This window comes from Gorilla gorilla, chromosome 1, assembly GCF_029281585.2.
Source record: "Gorilla gorilla gorilla isolate KB3781 chromosome 1, NHGRI_mGorGor1-v2.1_pri, whole genome shotgun sequence".
Classification (NCBI taxonomy): Eukaryota; Metazoa; Chordata; class Mammalia; order Primates; family Hominidae; genus Gorilla; species Gorilla gorilla.
This window is the reverse complement of record NC_073224.2, coordinates 215,672,076-215,689,664: the sequence shown is the minus strand read 5'-3', so window position 1 is coordinate 215,689,664 and position 17,589 is coordinate 215,672,076. Positions and strand designations below refer to the sequence as shown.

Here is a 17,589-nt window from a genome sequence, read left to right as displayed (position 1 = left end):
AAAGTTGAGGAAAGGAGTCCAGTCAAGGTCAGACCTGAACAGTGGCTTCTGGTTGGGTGGTGGGTCAGGGCAGAAGGGTGAGGGTGGGATTTGAGAAGCCAGGCTCCATCAAGGCTTGGGGTAGAGTCTGCAGCGGGAACGGTTGCTGGTTGAGGTCAGTGTTCTGGGTGGGAAATAGAGGGCCCATCTGGGTTGCAAGGAGGCTGGTGGCTGAGGTGGGGGCATGTTGCCAAGGCAAAGGACCCTGGGCTACGTGGAGGTTGGCACCACTTTTCAGGAGGGAACTGCAGTTAGCTTCCTGAAGTGGGGTAAGTGAACCTAGGCCCACTCCTCTCTTTTAGGGATGTCAGGGTCTAACAAGATCTCCCCCTCTTCTCCCGCCCTCCTCGCTCCTTTTCCTCCTCAAATCTATCATCCATTCCTCAGCCTGTGTTGCTTCGGCACTTCCCGGGTGAAAGTCTATATTGTGAAATCTGGGGAGACATGTGTTGTGTGGAACCTGGCAGCCTGGCGGATTTATAAAAGGCAACTTGTTTTTTCACATTAATGTGGAAAAACAATGTTCTGTCAACCAGCTGGGAAGCTAAGGAAAAATACACAAACAAGAAACAATTCCACACGCTCTGGAGTCAGCCTAAGATTGGGGGGGCGGTGAGGGCCCGGTGTGTGCAGCGTGAGGCAGCTGACCCTTGACAATCTCCTAAGGGCTGTTTCTTGGGGTCCCCCATCTCAAAGGGCTGGGAGCCTCTAGGATTTCTAACCAGTATGGCTGAGGGTCTAAAGGGACGTGTCTTGGTGCCTCGAGGGGGTGCCTCACATCTTCCTGGAACGCCCAGCTTGATGCTGGGAAGCAGACTGGAGGGGGTCCCACAGAGCTGGAAGCCCTGGGGACGCAGGCAGCCCTGGCGGGACAGCGGCAGAGGAGGTGGGAAGCTCTGCCTTTTCGTGGGCCTCGTCCTGCACTTGAGCAAGGAGGGCCTGGCCAAGGCCATACCTGCTCACCATCCTCAATCAGGACTATGCTTTGACTTCCTAAGGAAGTTCCCTGAATTTCATGCAATGCACCAGGAGAGCAGAGAGAGAGTCTAGGGTCTCATGTAACGTTCTCCATAATGATGAGCCCCCACTCCGCTCACTTTATTGGCTTTGAACACTATGCCCTTAAGACCTGTTTCCAAATGAGTCCTGTGTCTTAAGACCTATTAATGTAGCAGACCTGGCCACTCTAGGAGAAAATGCTCTTTCAGATCTATGATAACAAAAGGGGCCAAAGAGGCCCTGCAGGGGCATGGAGGGAGGCAATGGTGAACTCAAGCTTCGTTTCCCCCGGTCCTTCCTCCGCCTCCCCTGTCAGGCCAGTGCCAAGTGAGAGGCAGAGGAAGGATGGTACAAGCTGGGCCGACACCCTTTGAGGGACCGAAGGATGTCTGCCTCCTCCAGGCCAATTCTCCATTCACTGAGATGCAGCGATCCAGCACCCCCAGTTCAGACAGCTGGCTATATCCCTCAAGACCTGAGGGTCCTTTGGGTCCCTGGAAGAACCCAGGGTCTGAGGCACCCTCTCATGCCCCCAGCAAACTAAGCTGAGCATTTGCTTCTCCGTGAACACCCGGCACCCTGCTCAGCCCTAGCAGGGGAGAAACTGAAACTGGCTATGCTCGGGCTGGGGAGGGTGCTGGGGAGATGACCCTGATCGTTGGCCCCTGGGATAAGGGAGGTCTGACCACAGGGTAGATGGGCACTCACCAGCCAGGGATCCCACAGTCAAGATGGTCAGCAGCGTCCTCATCGGGGCTGGCACAGAGCCCTCCCTTGGCCTCTACTCTGCCGTGCACAGAGAGAGGGCTGGGAGTCTTGGCGCCCTGGCAGCTGGCTCCACCCGGGCATGGGGCGGGGAGAAGGGGGTGGGTGGGACCTGTGCCGGTGGGGAGCAGGGGTACAAAGGTGTCCTGGCCCTGTGTGCTCTGGAATTCCAGGTTCTGGGCGGGATCTAAGGGAGTTCCCTTCCGACTTGCAGAAAACAGCAATAGTAACAGGCTGGCTTGTTTATCTGGTCCGGTGGCTGATTCATCCCAAGTGGTTTATCAAGGAGCTGAGGGGCAGAAAAGGCAAGAATAATCCACGATATGCAGCCTTATCAAAAAGCAGTTTGGCACTGTGGATCAAAAGCCTACACCACATACATATCTTTTGCTTTAATAATTCTATTCCTAGGGGATTTACCCTGATGAAAATAACTGGACAACAGAGGGGGAAAAAAAAGGTCCCAGAATGTTTCTTGCAGCAAAGGAAAAGCTGTGACTCCTCTGCTTTTCTGGCAGGAGGAGATTGAGGGCACCCGATGCTCCTCCTTGATCCTCCATATGAAGGCAGGTCCCCACGCTTGGGGTGGGCTTGGGAACAGCTCTCCCCTAGAGAGACCGTTGCGGGTGAAGAAGCCCAGCCGCTCTTACCTTGAGCCTTTGGGTCTAGGATCTGCAAAAGGTTAGAAAAAAAATGGAACTCAAACTTCAGTGATTCTGCTGTGCTAGAGATGGGGCTGAACTTCATGAATGGGGCTTTGGTTCGGGACGATGAAGATTCAGGCTGCTCTCCCATCATTTTGCCACGTGGGGCAGGATCTGCACATGAGCTTCGTGTGAATGAAGGGACAGGTGTTTAGGAAATGGTTTTCTCCTTGCTGCAGGGCCTGGAGAAGGTTGAAGGGCCCTGGGGCCTGGACTCTGGTCAGGGTGGACTCAATCGGAGGGTCCTGCCCCTGGGGAGAGTTTGCCTGGCCCCAAGCACACAACGGCAAGTGAAATTTTAGCAGGGATCCTGCCAACGGGTTGGGTGTAATGGGCTGTGATATCCTGGGATCGGTGTTTAAGTTTTTCTTTCCTGAATTGTAATTGTTTGTTATCAGCCCTGATTGCTAAAGTTTGTTTGACAAAACAGCCAAATCTAAGCTGTGCTTTGGAGGAATTAAGGTAGGGCCCATGCCAGTCATTTCCTGAAACTGCAGGAAACTACATTTTCTAGACTCCTTTATTAACTGCTTTCTGATAGGTTTAGCCCCTGGGGGAAGACTGGGGAGGCAGAGATCAGAGCATTTCTCCCCTCGTTTTCTGCTTTGAGTGGCTTCCCCAGCAATGGCCACATCCCTCTGCAGTTCTGGCTCCCTCTGGACAGTCCATCAGCCAGGCAACCCCTTATGTCTTTCGTGTTCCTGTCTGGAGGCCAGCTCCTGGCTCTGGCAACACCTTCTCCTCTCATCTTTCCTTCCAGTTGGTAGGATGGCACAGCTTCCTGCTTTGGGGAAATCTCTGAACTGTCTGTCCTGATTAGTGTCCCAGCTCCTTCATCCTCTGGGTGACGAGCTCCTTTACATTAAAGTCCCTTGGTCTGAAAGACTGGAGAGGTTTCTGTGCTACTGAATAAACCATGATGGATAGAGGGTTTTTGATGACTTTGATGACAAGGCGGTGTGGGGAGGCTACAGCGAGAAAAACAGGTTACAAGGGACCCTTAGGGTGAAGAGCAGGCTTTGGTCCCAAGTGGCTGGCCGAGAGGACAAGACACAGCCCCAACAGGTCTGTGGAACACGAAAGTGTTCCTTGGGGCCTCTCAGAAGCACTGGAAGAAGGAACTTGATGGAGGAAAAGGGCATCCTGTAGTTTTGAGGGCCTGTGGTTATGTAGGAATTAACGGGAAGGAAGACACCTGGATTGCTAAGGAACGTGGGAACACCCAGACTTCATTTCTAACAGTTTAAGAAAAAAATAGGTGGGGCGTGGTGGCTCATGCCTGTAATCCCAGCACTTTGGGAGGCCAAAGTGGGCGGATCACCTGAGATCAGGAGTTCGAGACCAGCCTGGGCAGCATGGCGAAACCCTATCTCTACTAAAAATACAAGAATTAGCCGGACATGGTGGCGGGCACCTGTAATCCCAGCTGCTCGGGAGGCTGAAGCAGGAGAATTGCTTGAGCCCGGGATGCGGAAGTTGCAGTGAACCGAGATCGCACCATTGCACTCCTGCCTGGGCGACAGAGCGAGACTCCGTCTCAAAAAAAAAAAAAAAAAAAGGAGAAAAAAATGAAAACAACCTCCATGTCTGACAATAGAGGTTTGGTTAAAAGAATAATGGTATGTCCACCCAAAGCAAGACAAATGCAGCTTCCAAAATAATGCTGGAGAAAAATGTTTCGTGACCTGGTAAAGACTCATCATATTTTTTCAAGTGAAAAGAGGCATAACATAAACTATGTACAGTACCACCCTGGCTAAAATGCACACCTGCACACGCAGAGCAAACTGCGTGTCTTCATGGATATAGATGAAAACACTAGGGGCGTTATCTCTGGGTGGTAGTGGAATTGTAGGTGATTTTTCTTTTCTTCCCTTTGCTTATCTGCATTTCCTAAAGTTAATATAGGAAATACACTAATGTATATTAAGGGAAAGCAAGGTTACTAAACATAACAAATCGGCATTAAAGACAAGCCTTTGTTGGGGCTCTATCCTCCTCCTGGAATGCCATTTCCACTCCCTTAGCCAATTCCCTTTTCCTCGAATCTCACCAAGACAGTTTTCTTCTGCGATATGGCCCTTGTTGATAACTCCAGCCCATAACATCTCACTTTGAAAGTCCTTCCAGAGGCCAGGCACCGTGGCTCATGCCTGTAATCCCAGCATTTTGGAAGGCCAAGGAGGGAGTATCTCTTGAGTCCAGGAGTTTAAAGCCAGCCTGGGCAACATAGTGAGACACTGTCTCTATAAATAATAAAAAATTAGCCAGGTGTGGAGGCACATGCCTGTAGTCCCAGCTACTTGGGAGCCTGAGGCAGGGAATTGCCTGAGCCCAGGAGATCAAGGCTGCGGTGAGCCATGACTGCACCACAGCACTCAGCCTGGGCAACAGAGTGACACCTTGTCTCAAAAAACAAACGAACTAAAAAACAAAGTCCTTCCAGAATGTGTGGTCTGGCCCGCGTTTTGGCATTGTCCACTATGATACTTCAGCTGTGTTACATGTTCAAGGATGGAAAGGAGGCCAGGTGCCGTGGCTCATGCCTGTAATTCCAGTACTTTGGGAGGCTGAGATGGGCTGATCACTTGAGGCCAAGAGTTCGAGACCAGCCTGGCCAACATGGTGAAATCTTGTCTCTACTAAAAATACAAAAATTAGCCAGGCATGATGATGCACACCTGTAGTCCCATCTTCTCGGGAGGCTGAGGCAGGAGAATCAGGAAGAATGAGGAAGAATCAGGAAGAATCAGGAAGAATGAGGCAGGAGAAGCAGGGAGTCTAGGGTCCCTAGACTCCCGGCGGAGGTTGCAGTGAGCCAAGATCGTGCCACTGCACTCCAGCCTGGGCGACAGAATGAGTGAGACTCCATCACAAAAACAAACAGGCCGGGCTCGGTGGCTTATGCCTGTAATCCTAGCACTTTGGGAGGCCGAGGTGGGCGCATTGCCTTAGGTCAGGAGTTCGAGACCAGCCTGGGCAACATGGCAAAACCCCGTCTCTACTAAAAAAACAAAAAAACAAAAAAACAAAACAAAACAAAAAAGGCTGGGCATGGTGGCGAGTGCCTATAATCTCAGTTACTCGGGAGGCTGAGGCAGGAGAATTGCTTGAATCTGGGAGGCGGAGGTTGCAGTGAGCCGAGACTGAGCCACTGCACTCCGGCCTGGGTGACAGAGCAAGACTCTGCCTCCAAACAAACAAACAAACAAACAAACAAAAGAATGAACAGGAGAGATTCGGGTTGGAGTGGAGGTGAAACATGAGCACCGTCTTCAAATATTTGAGGGGCTATTGCATGGAGAAGGCTCTAGACCCTTTTTGTATAACTACCTCTAAAAGGAAAACTAGGGTGGTCAGGGGGAGACATATTAGAGAGGCCATTTTTTCAATTTAAGGAAATCACTCTCGCTATGATGGTGTGGCTGCCTTGAGAGGTAGAAAGGTCTTGGCTGCTGGAGGTGTTCACAACGAAGCTGCCTTCAGTGGCAGAGGTTCCCCAGATAACCTCGTTCTCTGGGCTCCACAGTTGGATGGTGCTTGTCAAGCATTCTGATTGCAAAGAGCCCCCTGGTATTCCTCTGTACCCTCCACATGGCTGAATGTAGAGCAGGTATCCAACATCGACTTACAGCATTGACCTTCAGAGCAGCAGTTTTGCCTTGCTGATTCTCAGACCGCCAGGAAAAGCACTTGTTTTCTGACAAATTTCTCCAGTGCACCCATGCACTGTCTTGCCTCTGAGAATCCCTTTCCACCTCCACTTTCCTGTCTCACTCCGATTCATTCTTCAGGCCTCTTCTTAAATTCACTTCCACCAGGAAGCTTCCCCTGTGTGAGCTGCTCCCTTGGTTGGGCTGGGAACACCAGCTCTGTGTTCCCATCTCCTAGCATGCATTGCATGGTGCTTTCCCATTCCCCATGGTACTGACTACAGGGACAAGGCCTGGAGCTCGGTCTCCTGGGTGTCTCAGTGTCTAGTAGGAGCTGGCATAGAGCAGGTACTTCGTAAGATTTGCTGAATGAATGAGTGTACCGGAGAAAGCTGGCCAGGGCTTTAAGACTGTAGGGAACATCCCCAAGCTATAGAAAAAGCACATTTTACAATGAAATACTCGGGAATGTGATCTGCTCCTGTCCCTTCTCTCAACACCCAGGAATAACAGAAGCACAACATCAAAAGGCAGTGGGCTGTTTCCTGGAAGTCTTCAGGGAGTGTGGAGTGCTGCCTCCGTGGTTGATGACTCTGCAGGGGCAGGTCCTAGAGGGGTTCCTGCTCATTCCTGGAGAGCAGGAGCAAGGAACGAAGCCTGAGAGCCCATCTGACTCCAAGGCCTGGGCTGTGTCAATCAGGGACATTGAGTACATGGCCCAGGTCCGGAGTCTAGGTCTGGTCACAAACTTGCACCTGACTTCAGGTGACTATGAATAGCTCTTGTCCCCTCTTGCGGTCTCAGTTTCCCTGTCTGTAAAGGAGGCTTGCTCTAGAAGGCTCCTAAGGGCCTCTGCAGCTTGCATGGCCTCTGCTTCCATGTCACTTTGGGGTTGGAAACCTCCCCTGACATCCCAGAATTCCCTTCATGACCAATGTCATTCACACAAACATAAAGTCATTGTAGAATTTCCTGACTCTACTTATAATTTCAGCTCTCTCTTGGGAGTTTGAAGTTCCAGAAGCTTATTACATGCCTATAAGGCATGTACAAGGCCATGCTTCTTCATAAAAACATTAAGAAGATCATGCATTTCCAGTCAGGATGGGGGAGCACTTTCATAGGCCCCCGCGGGAGCCAAGGGAAGTGAATGGAACATGGGCTTTGAGTAGACAGACCCGGTCTGAATTTTAGCTCTGCCACTTCCCTGCTGTGTGAGGGTCCCTTAGCCTCTCGTCCTCAGCTTCCTCATCTAGAAATGGAAATAAGTCTCTACTCCTCAGTGTTGCTGGGTTGCTGTCTCTGGACAGTTTCTGAGAAGGAGGTCTCACGCAGCAAGCATCCTCTGTTACAAAATGAGGAACCCAAGGACCAATGAGTTCCCTTAAAAACCTTTGCAGGCCGGGCGCAGTGGCTCACGCCTGTAATCCCAGCACTTTGGGAGGCAGAGGCGGGCGAATCACGAGGTCAAGAGATGAAGATCATCCTGGCCAACATGGTGAAACCCCTTCTCTACTAAAAATACACTGGGCGTGGTGGTGCGCACCTGTAGTCCCAGCTACTCAGGCAGGAGGATAGCTTAAACCCGGAAGACAGAGGTTGCAGTGAGCCAAGATTGCATGCCGCTGCACTCCAGCCTGGGGACAGAGGGAGACTGTGCCTTAAAAAAAAAAAAAGAAAAGAAAAGAAAAAAGAAAAAAAACCTAGACTGCTGGTGTGCAGGTGTGGGGATGGAGGGAGGTGGGCATGAGGGCAATGATAACATTCCCTTAGAAGTTTGAGGCTGGGTTTGGTGGCTCACGCCTGTAATCCCAGCACTTTGGGAGGCCAAGGTGGGCGGATCACCTGAGGTCAGGAGTTCAAGACCAGTCTGGCCAACATGGCAAAAACTCATCTGTACTAAAAATACAAAAATTAGCCGGGCGTGGTGGCAGGCACCTGTAATCCCAGCTACTTGGGCAGCTGAGGCAGGACAATCATTTGAACTGGGAGGCGGAGGTTGCAGAGAACAAAGATTGCACCACTGTACTCCAGCCTGGATGACAGAGCAAGACTCCGTCTCGGGAAAAAAAAAGAAGTTTGAGTTGGCCATCATTTCTGAGGCCCGATTCCAGGGTTGGAGAAAGTAACGGCATTGCATCCTGCAGGTTAGGCGTCCAGGCTGGCTTAGAGTTACTTAGAAGCGGGGCTTTCATGAAAGGGCCTGGAGCTCAGATATGGGAGTGTGGGGGCTCCAGCCTCCTACTGGACTCTGGCTTCCCAGATGGTCCACTGAGCACCTGGAGAAACAGACTCAGAGTGGGGTGGGATATGTCCCACCCTGGAGGCACCGCCCTCCTAGAGAGGGGCCTCTCGCCATATGCTGATGGTTTTGTCCCCCAGGACAGGGCACTCCTCGTGACCTTATCCTCTTCATCCACTTAAATAAGCAGTTAGGGGGAAATAAAAAGACTCAGCTTATATAAAGCCATCACACCTCCATGTCATGTATCGTCACACGCCAAGGGTGGGGCTTCCAGGGCTGGAACCAGTCCTGATGTCAACCAGTATCTCTTGAGGAACTGACTCATGGAGCTGACTCACGCATTTAGATATAACTTCTAGACTGTTTTTCTAGAAAAAACACCCCCAACTCTCATTACTTCAGCCCCACTTTATGCACACAGGAATGAGCTCAGGGAAGATGCCGCAGGCAGCCATTGATCAAAACCTAAATCACATGGGAAACAATCAATTACAGAATAATAAGTCCGAGACCAAGTGTTAAGGTCCTGTTCTGTCTCCCGCGTACTCCTTCCAACATCACTATGCTCGCTGAGCAGCACCAGTGCCCCCTCAGAGCAGATGCTGGGCGAGGGAGGACGGGCACCCACGGGCAACGGGAATTTGGGATCAGGATGGTATCATCGCATGCGAGAGCTCCTGCAACCTTACATGTAAGTCAGTCACAGCCGTCCACTTACTGACTCCAATTCATACGCCAATTCACTCACTTATTCTTTCATTCACTTACTCAATCCCAAGCTTCCACTCTGTGCCAGGTGCTGGTGCCAAGAGGAAAAGCAACCCCTTTCCTAAAGGAAGTTTTCAGGGCGTCCATTACCCCAGCCGTCCCCTCTCTAAGTTCCCTGAGCTCGGTTCGGGTTAAGACCGCGCCCAGCCGCCCTGACATACCACCACTGTCCAGGAGGTGGCAGCAGACAGGTTCGGAGAAGCTCAAGGGTGGCGACCCAGCAGTAGGAGGAGGAGGAGGGCGGGCGGGTCACCTAGGAGAGGACGTCCTTCCCTGTTTCCTGGAAAGGGCCGGATACCCGAAGCTGGCCACAAGCGGGCATGGTGGCGGGTGCCTGTAATCCCAGCTACTCGGGAGGCTGAGGCAGGAGAAGCGTTTGAACCCGGGAGGTGGATTCACTGTCTCCTTGTCTTTGTGAATTAGCAAGGACATTTGGTTACAAGTAATAGAAGGCCCTGGCTTAAATGCTGGGGTGGGGGAGGAAACATAATTTCTCACCCCTTCATAGTAGAGACAGATCGCCCTGTAACAAAAGACAGATTACCAAGAGAAAAGCAAGCAAGTCTGTAATACGTGCGGCACACATCACGAGGGAGAAACCTCAAAAGAAAGGTGATGGTGCAGTGGCTTATGACTCTGGCTTAGAGAGCATCTTCAATAAAGAACAATAAATTTTATCCTGACAAAACGCTGTCAGGAATAACGCTCAAAATCCTAAGGAAATTGAACACTCGAACAAAGGATTCTTAGCAAAGTAATTTTACTTCTGCTCAGACGGGTGCCTCCTTGGCCAGTCGCCATGAGAGCACACCTGAACAAAGTGCAAGAGAGCCTTTAATTCTGACACAAGTCCTGCCCCTGTACTCTTTCCCCATTGGCCGGGGTCCGGTCGTACAATCTAAACGAATCCCGGTTGGCTAAACATTTGAATTTTTTTACATAAGGTGGGCACGTAAAAGAAATTGCAGAGGGCGGGGAAGGGGTGTCTGTCATGAGCTAGAAAGTTAGTCTTCTTTCCAAATAAGGAAAGGAATGTAAGCTGGTACTGATAACCCCTGGTACTGTGGTGTGCCTGGGCATCTAACAAAGGCAACAAAGAGAAAAAAGAGAAAAAGGAAAGAGGGGGGGTACTATGAATTAAAGAATAAAGGATGGATCAGATTATTTGAAGAGAAACCTCATCATATCCCACAACGGGAACCAGGAAAAAAAAAAACACACAATACATTTTAGAGAAGTGGCAAGACAAAGGAAAGCAGGTTTAGGCTCCCAAAGGAGGGACCTCTGAGAAGGTAAGTGCATGGGAGTAAACTGATGGCATAAGGTTTGTAAAAGTTGTCTCCAGTAAAGAATTTATAACCTGTCTTTCGGCGGAAAGAGGGGAGCTCTTCCTCTGTTTGCTGCTTTTTAACTACCTTAGCTAAAAAATATTCAAAAATATCGTGTCAAAGAGGCATATTTGGGGGTAACACATTCCGGTTTCTTTCATGGACTTGTATGTAGGTTGCAAGGGGCCGGGCATGATGCCTCATGTCTGTAATCCCAGCACTTTGGGAGGGGAGTGACCAGCTTGGCCAACATGGCGAAAACCTGTCTCTACTAAAAATACAAAAACTAGCTGGGCGCAGTGGCTCACTCCTGTAATCCTAGCACTTTCAAAGGCCGAGGCAGGTGGATCACTTGAGGCCGGGAGTTCGAGACCAGCCTGGGCAACATGACGAAACCGTGTCTCTACTGAAAAAAAACCCAAAAAAAACCAACATGGCAAAACTCCATCTCTACTAAAAATACAAAAATTAGCTGGGCATGGTGGCGAGCATCTGTAATTCCAGCTACGCAGGAGGCTGAGGCAGGAGAATTGCTTGAACCCGGGAGGAGGAGGTTGCAGTGAGCCAAGATCATGCCATTGCACTCCAGCCTGGAGACACAGCGAGACTTCATCTCAAAAAACAAAACAAAACAAAACAACAACAACAAAAAACAAACAAAACAAAACAAAAAACCAAACCAAAATTAGCAGAATGTGATGGCGCACACCTGTAATCCCAGCTTCTTGGGTGGCTGAGGCACAAGAATCACTTGAACCTGGCGGGTGGAGGTTGCAGTGAGCTGAGATGCTGAGATCACGCCACTGCACTCTAGCCTGGGTGACAGAGAGAGACTCTGTCTATCTAGAAAAAAATATTTTTAAAAGTGGGATGAAGTCGAGGCCGGGGTGCAGCTGCACCTGGGGGAAGGGACCAGAAGCAGGGGTTACCGTTTCTTGTCTCGGCAGCCCACGTGGCAGTGGCTGCTTTCTTGTCTTGTCTGCAGACTGTTCCTCAGACTGGCAAATGCGGCGATGGCAGATTGGAAGGTACCTGCTCCAGGCCCAGCCAGCCAGGGAGACTACTGAATTCCAGGGAGAGGGACTTGTCGGATCAGCTAGGCTTGGGTCTAGCACCTGCCCTGGCACCAATAAGAGGTGACAACTGCGGGCAGAGTGCTAGACAGTCACCAGGTGGCCTTGAGAGAGTTGCTGGAAACTGGGAGACCCTTGCTAATGGAGAGCTGCTGGAATGAGTTTGGCAGTGCAAAGCTAGGCGCACAGGTGCTGTTCCATATCCTTCCATGGACCATAGTTGCAGCTGGGTGAGCTGTCAGCTCCAGCCTCACTACAAGGGATGTTGGCTGGGGACCCTGCCCTCAGCCTCATGGCACTCCCCTTTCTTGTGCACTCAGCTTGGTGGATTCCAACTGCAAGTACCTGCAACTCTGCCTCAGGGAACGGCCTCCACACTGGACTGATGGGAGGGAGTAGCTAGACTCCCTGGCTCCTGCCCCTGGCAGTGGGACCAAATCTGAATTGCATCCTACATTGACTTCCAGAGCTCTCCAGGGGCACTGAGGTCCAACTGCCCACAGCAGGGACCTGTTGATGACACACTTTGCCTGGCTGCCCTCCTCCCCTACCCTCCGCCCCATCTTGCCTCCACACTCCCCTCCTGGCGTTACCTGGATCACTGCACTGCTTTCTACCTTTCTACCTTTTCTCTGGGTTTGCTTCTGGGGACCCGACTCAAGACCCTTGTAGTCTTTTTTTTTTTTTTTTTTTTTTTTCTGAGACTGAGTCTGGCTCTGTCACCCAGGCTGGAGTGCAGTGGTGTGATCTTGGCTCACTGCAAGCTCCACCTCCTGGGTTCACGCCATTCTCCTGCTTCAGCCTCCCAAGTAGATGGGACTACAGTCGCCCGCCACCATGCTCAGCTAATTTTTTGCATTTTTAGTAGAGACGGGGTTTCACCGTGTTAGCCAGGACGGTCTCGATCTCCTGACCTCGTGATCCGCCCGCCTCGGCCTCCCAAAGTGCTGGGATTACAGGTATCAGCCACCCTGCCTGGCTGACCCTTGTAGCCTTAACAGCTAGGTTTCCCAGAGGAGAGGTGAGGAGCCTTTGAAAAATAAGAGCATAGGCCAGAAACGGTCACTCACACCTATAATCCCAACCAACACTTTGGGAGGCGAAGGTGGGAAGGATTGCTTGAGCCCAGGAGTTTGAGACCAGCCTGGGCAACATAGGAGATTCCATCTCTACAAAAACAAAAAAATTAACCAGGCCTGGTGGTGCATGCGTGCGTGACAGAGTGAGATCCTGTCTCAAAAAAAAAGATAAGAGCATACGCTTTTCCATTCAATTGTACCTTTTTTCTTTAAAAATAGAGCTCTTTATTTAAACAGTTTAGGGTAATACCAACAAGCAGTAGGATATCGTTTAAATATGACATAAACATAGAAAAAAATAGAAATAAATACAAATACATAAGAACAACATATACCGTTAGTACTCTAAAGTGATACATGTTGCTTTCACCTAAGGCACTAACACTTTTCACGGGATGTGCTTCCAGCGCAGGCCCAGCCCACACCGCGCAGTTCCCACCTGCTGTGCATGTGAAAGGGCTTTGTAAACAGTTAAGTGCTGACCACACAAGGCAAATTGTTATACTGATTATCATGCCCTTTCCAAACGCTTCTCCTGGCTTTTTGTGAATGACTTAATGACGATAAAGGAGATGGAGTTTAGAGTTCCTGGAAAACTTAAGCTATGTCAGAAATTAAACTCTGGAAAAAATTCTTTAAAAAAATAGTAAGGTTTGGCTGGGCGCGGTGGCTCACGCCTGTAATCCCAGCACTTTGGGAGGCCGAGGCGGGCGGATCACCTGAGGTCAGGAGTTCGAGACCAGCCTGGCCAACATGGTGAAACCCCGTCTCTACTAAAAATACAAAAAAATTAGCCAGGTGTGGTGGCAGGTGCCTGTAATCCCAGCTACTTGGGAGGCTGAGGCAGGAGAATCACTTGAACCCGGGAGGTGGAGGTTGCAGTGAGCCGAGATCGCACCACTGCACTCCAGCCTAGGCAACAAGAACAAAACTCCGACTCAAAAAAACAAAACAAAACAAAACAAAAATGGTAAGGTTTAAGAATAGAAACGGAGTGGTTATTTCATACAAGTCTAAGATGATGCTGATGATAGCTTTTACTGTTTTGAAGTTACCTCCACGAAGCAGCTCGGCTGGTGCCAGAGAGAACATCGGTACAGGTCTGGGAATTTCCCTGGGAGCTGGCCCCAAGCCACAGCCCTCCCCAGCTCCGTGGTTTGTTTGTTCTTCCTCTCCTGGGCTCAATCATCTGGACAAGCCTTACTGCAGGGAAAAACCCCTGGGGAGACACAGGTGTGTGTCGTATGTGTGTATGCATGTGTGCGTGTGCCCCAGCAGCGGTGAAGGCCTTCTGACCCTTAGAAATCCTGGCTGTGACCTTCATATTTTACTGACATGGACAAGGGGTCAGAGGTTGGCCCGGCTGTGCAGAGATCGAAGCTCTTACCCTTGGGGATGTGCACAAGTCATCAGAGCAGCACTGCTGGGCGACCTTGGGCAAGTGCCTTTGCCACCCTTGACCTCAGCTCCTTTGCAACAAAAGGAGTGGTTTGCTAACTTTTTCTTGAGTAGTGGAACCCCTCTAAACAAAACCTCACGTGGAAAGCCACAGTGTGTAAATCAGGGCACAGTGAGGCTGCTCTGGTGAAAGTGGCGCCCCATGGCGCCCCCTGCAACCGCAGCCCAAGGCCTCTGGGGGACATGGTTTGAGAATCCCTGGTTGAGATGCCCTAAGAAGCTTTTCCAGTTCTGCCATTTAATGCTGTCCCCTTGTGGTGGCTTTAAAACAACACAGCTCTGTGGGTTCAATGGCTTTGAAGATCCCTTCTTCACGAATCCAGAAATGTTAGTCCTGGCAGGTTGAATGGCCACAGAGCCGAGGTTGTTCAGATACTCCACCACAAAACACTTCAGTCCTACGGGTGAAAACTCAGCTGCGCTCATCTATATTCAGGTGGGGGTAGGTTAACTGAGGATGCATCAGCACCCCCGGATAAGGATAGTCACCTGAATCTAGAAGGCATGGGTTTCTCATAACTGGAAGGGAGAATGGGACTTCTAAGGACCACAATAGTCAACCAAGAGTCTAACGTGCCGTCCAAACTGGGATTACAGGCCCAGAAGTCCGATTCCTGCCACGTTACTGTCCTACTCCAACAAACTGGGTCCCTAAAAGGTGGAGCACTTGGTTCCTCCCCTGGGAAGCAGGGTTCCCATTGCTAGGTGAAGGCGGAGAGACCAGGGTCCCCTTGGGTGGGGCTCTGGCTTCTGAGAGCTCACTCTCCTGACTGGGAGGCAGTGAGGGTAGAAGGAAGGAGGTAGACTGGGGATGAGACAAGCTGAATGGCAAGTGCTCCCAGTCACTCTGGGTTTAGGGGCCACAGGTGGGAGATGCCCAGGGGTCTCCTGGAGCCTGGATAGATGGAGAATTCTACCGGCCACCATGTAGAGAGCACCCAGGACACAGCAGGCTCCGTGCTACACACATCTGAGATCCCCTAGGACCCTCACCACACCCAGGCGTAGCTGCAGATGAGGAAGCCGAGGCAGAGAAGGAAGATGCCTTCCCCAAGATCATAACAACCAGTGAACAGCAGAGCTGGGATTTGAACCCCGGTCTGTCTGACACTAAAACCGTACAGTGCCATGACTCCAAAGACCAGGATTTGAGGACAGCCACCCTTCCCTTCCCATCCAAAACCCTCAGCCAACTGGATTTTTATGTGGGCCTAACTAGGGGACCCATGAATCAGGAAGCTGAGCCCTGGGATGGGGGAGTTCAGTGGCTGCTGGGAAAGGCATGAGGTATAGCAGGTGTGCCTCCAGTGGTCTCAAGTTCCAGAGGGCCCCTTGGTGGTGTCTGCCCTTGATGTCCGCAGTGACCTGACCTCACCTGTTTCATGTTGTCCAGGGATAATTTTTCCCCCTGGCCTGTCACCCTAGGGACAATGGGGGTGATGACACCCCACCAACCTCTGACCTCAGCCCACCCTGTGTCCACCCCTCTTGTAGCTCAGCCTAAAGAGGGTGGGTCACATGAGGGAGGGGCATCTTATTGCTCAGCCTGACGGGCAAACAGCCGCTAGGTGGGCTTCCCAGAAGTGCAATGCCCCTCTGCCGCCCAGGGGAGGTACGGAGGCTCTTGAGTTTCTTGGGAAGCCCAGTAGTCCTCGCAAAGGCAGCAGCAGCATCAGATTCGGTGGGATGCCAGGGGACAGCTCACCTGGCCATGTAATGCCCCAATGTCCGGCCCCTGTCCTCGGTCCTCTGGGTGCTCTCAGCCCCCCAGCTGCCCGCATCGCTGTCCTCAATTTCTGATTCCCTTGCCTCCTCTTCCTCCTCAGGGCTGCTTTCCCAGCAGAAGGTTAGTGTCTGAAGAGAAACTGGGGGTCCCCCAGGGACCAGATTCGGCTCCGGTGGCAAGGTGCCCCAGGTGGCCCAGGAGGAGAGGTTATCTTCTGGGAGCTCTTCCAGGAAACCCGAGTCCTTGGAGAATTCAGGTGGTGGGAGAGATTCTTGGTGCCCATCCCCACCCGGCCCTTGTCCTGGCCCCTTCTCAGCCAAATAGCCAGAGGACCCAGCCCTGTCCCAGGAGGAGTCCACAGTGCTGGCCCAGCTTCTGTCTGAAGAATCCCAAGCAGAGGAGCCTTCGCTTGGGACCAGAGGAGCCCTGGGCCTCCCTGAGTCCACCCCACCAGCCTCTGAGTGCCCTGGAGCCTGGTGCTCTTGCCCCAGGAAAGAAGGTGGTTCAATGTAGGGCTGGAAGCTGACACCATCTTCTGTGTCCTCCTCCTCCTCCTCCTCCTCGTCCTCTGCAAAGTCCTTCTTCCATCCTGCCTGTTGGGTGGCTGGGGCCCTGACTCGAGGCGTCGGCCTGACCCCTCTGGTCAGTTCCTTTTGGGGACAGAGGAACAAGTCATTCACGGACTCTGGTCTGCTGGGCTGAAAGGTTGCCACAGGGTATGTGTGTCCAGAAAAGTCCTGATTTGGGTAGGGGAGAGAAGAGCAGAAAATTTAGGCTTTCCTGAAGCATAATTATCGTCATCTGAATTCCCCTAGAAACAGACCTGAGACAAGGCTTCAAGTGTAAGCAGTTTCTTTGGGAGATGATCCCAGAACACACCAGATGGGACTGGGGGAGCAGCCAGGAAGCGGGGTGTTATCAAGCAGCTGACCACTAGGGCTACTGGCACTTAATCCTGCTGGCAACTCAGGGAGCCACTGGGCACACGCACCTCAGAACCATCCCAGGAGGGGGACGCTCCTGGGCTATTTACCCACAGTCATTGTTGAGGAATGGAAGAGCTGGTGGCTGTGACACTTGCAGCCTGCCACATGCAGGGGCAGTGTGGGCTCCAGAGGCCAGAGAAAGCCCACTGGGTGCAGGCGCTGGGAGTTGCAAATCCAGCTGGTGTGCTCTTAATAGGAAGGCTGAGGGCACGGGGCAGGGCACAGACATGTCTACCCGAGGTTGTCACCCCGACAGTTAGTGGGATTCTCCCACAGATCCTGGAGCCAGGAAATTTGGAAATGCTCCCTTTGCCACCCTGCCACGATGCAGGGACACTCAGAACCCATCCTCAAAGCCCCCATGCCCATCGGAGCCTCGCATATGCCCAAGCTGCCCCTGCCAGCCCTCATCTGAACAGGGCCGACCTATATCACCTCCTGGGCTTTCCCTGCCCCAGCTCACCCCTAGGTTCTAAGGGAGAGACCCAGCAGACCAGGGAAGAAACTCCAAGGTCAGCCAGGACACAGCTTATCCTGGGTTAAAGTGTGAACTAAAAATTGGAGCTCTTTTAAGATGTCTCCTTTGGTGCATCCTCTCCTCCTCCCCTTTTGAGTGTCTCTCCTGAGGTCCAAGGCCAGGGGCTCTGCTCTCAGCAGCTGACACAGCCTTAGCAGAGGTGAAGTTATTTATCTCAAAGGAACTTAAGGCACTCCTCCCTCCAGGGCCTGTTTGCCATTTTATTCAGGACTAAATGAATGCATTACT

At 51.6% G+C, this 17,589-nt stretch overlaps 2 protein-coding genes across 4 annotated transcripts in view; both read right to left on the bottom strand.

The window, feature by feature from the left end:
* The window catches only part of IL22RA1 (interleukin 22 receptor subunit alpha 1), a 30,780-nt gene extending 21,499 nt beyond the window's left edge, over positions 1–9,281 (bottom strand). The window contains exons 1-2 of one of the 2 annotated variants that reach the window (XM_004024915.5): positions 9,174–9,281; positions 1,747–2,092 (exon numbers count right to left, since the gene is read on the bottom strand). In XM_004024915.5, coding sequence (XP_004024964.5) covers positions 1,747–1,789 — 43 coding nt within the window. In that variant the 5' untranslated portion in view covers positions 1,790–2,092; positions 9,174–9,281. Of the gene's footprint in view, positions 1–1,746; positions 2,093–9,173 lie in introns of those variants that run through there. The other variant, XM_063701732.1, reaches the window with a different exon arrangement.
* Positions 9,282–12,844: 3,563 nt separating this feature from the next.
* Positions 12,845–17,589, bottom strand: part of IFNLR1 (interferon lambda receptor 1) — a 33,830-nt gene continuing 29,085 nt past the window's right edge. The window contains exon 7 of one of the 2 annotated variants that reach the window (XM_004024916.5): positions 12,845–16,574. In XM_004024916.5, the coding sequence (XP_004024966.2) occupies positions 15,813–16,574 (762 nt within the window). In that variant the 3' untranslated portion in view covers positions 12,845–15,812. The remainder of the gene's footprint in view (positions 16,575–17,589) is intronic. The other variant, XM_004024919.5, reaches the window with a different exon arrangement.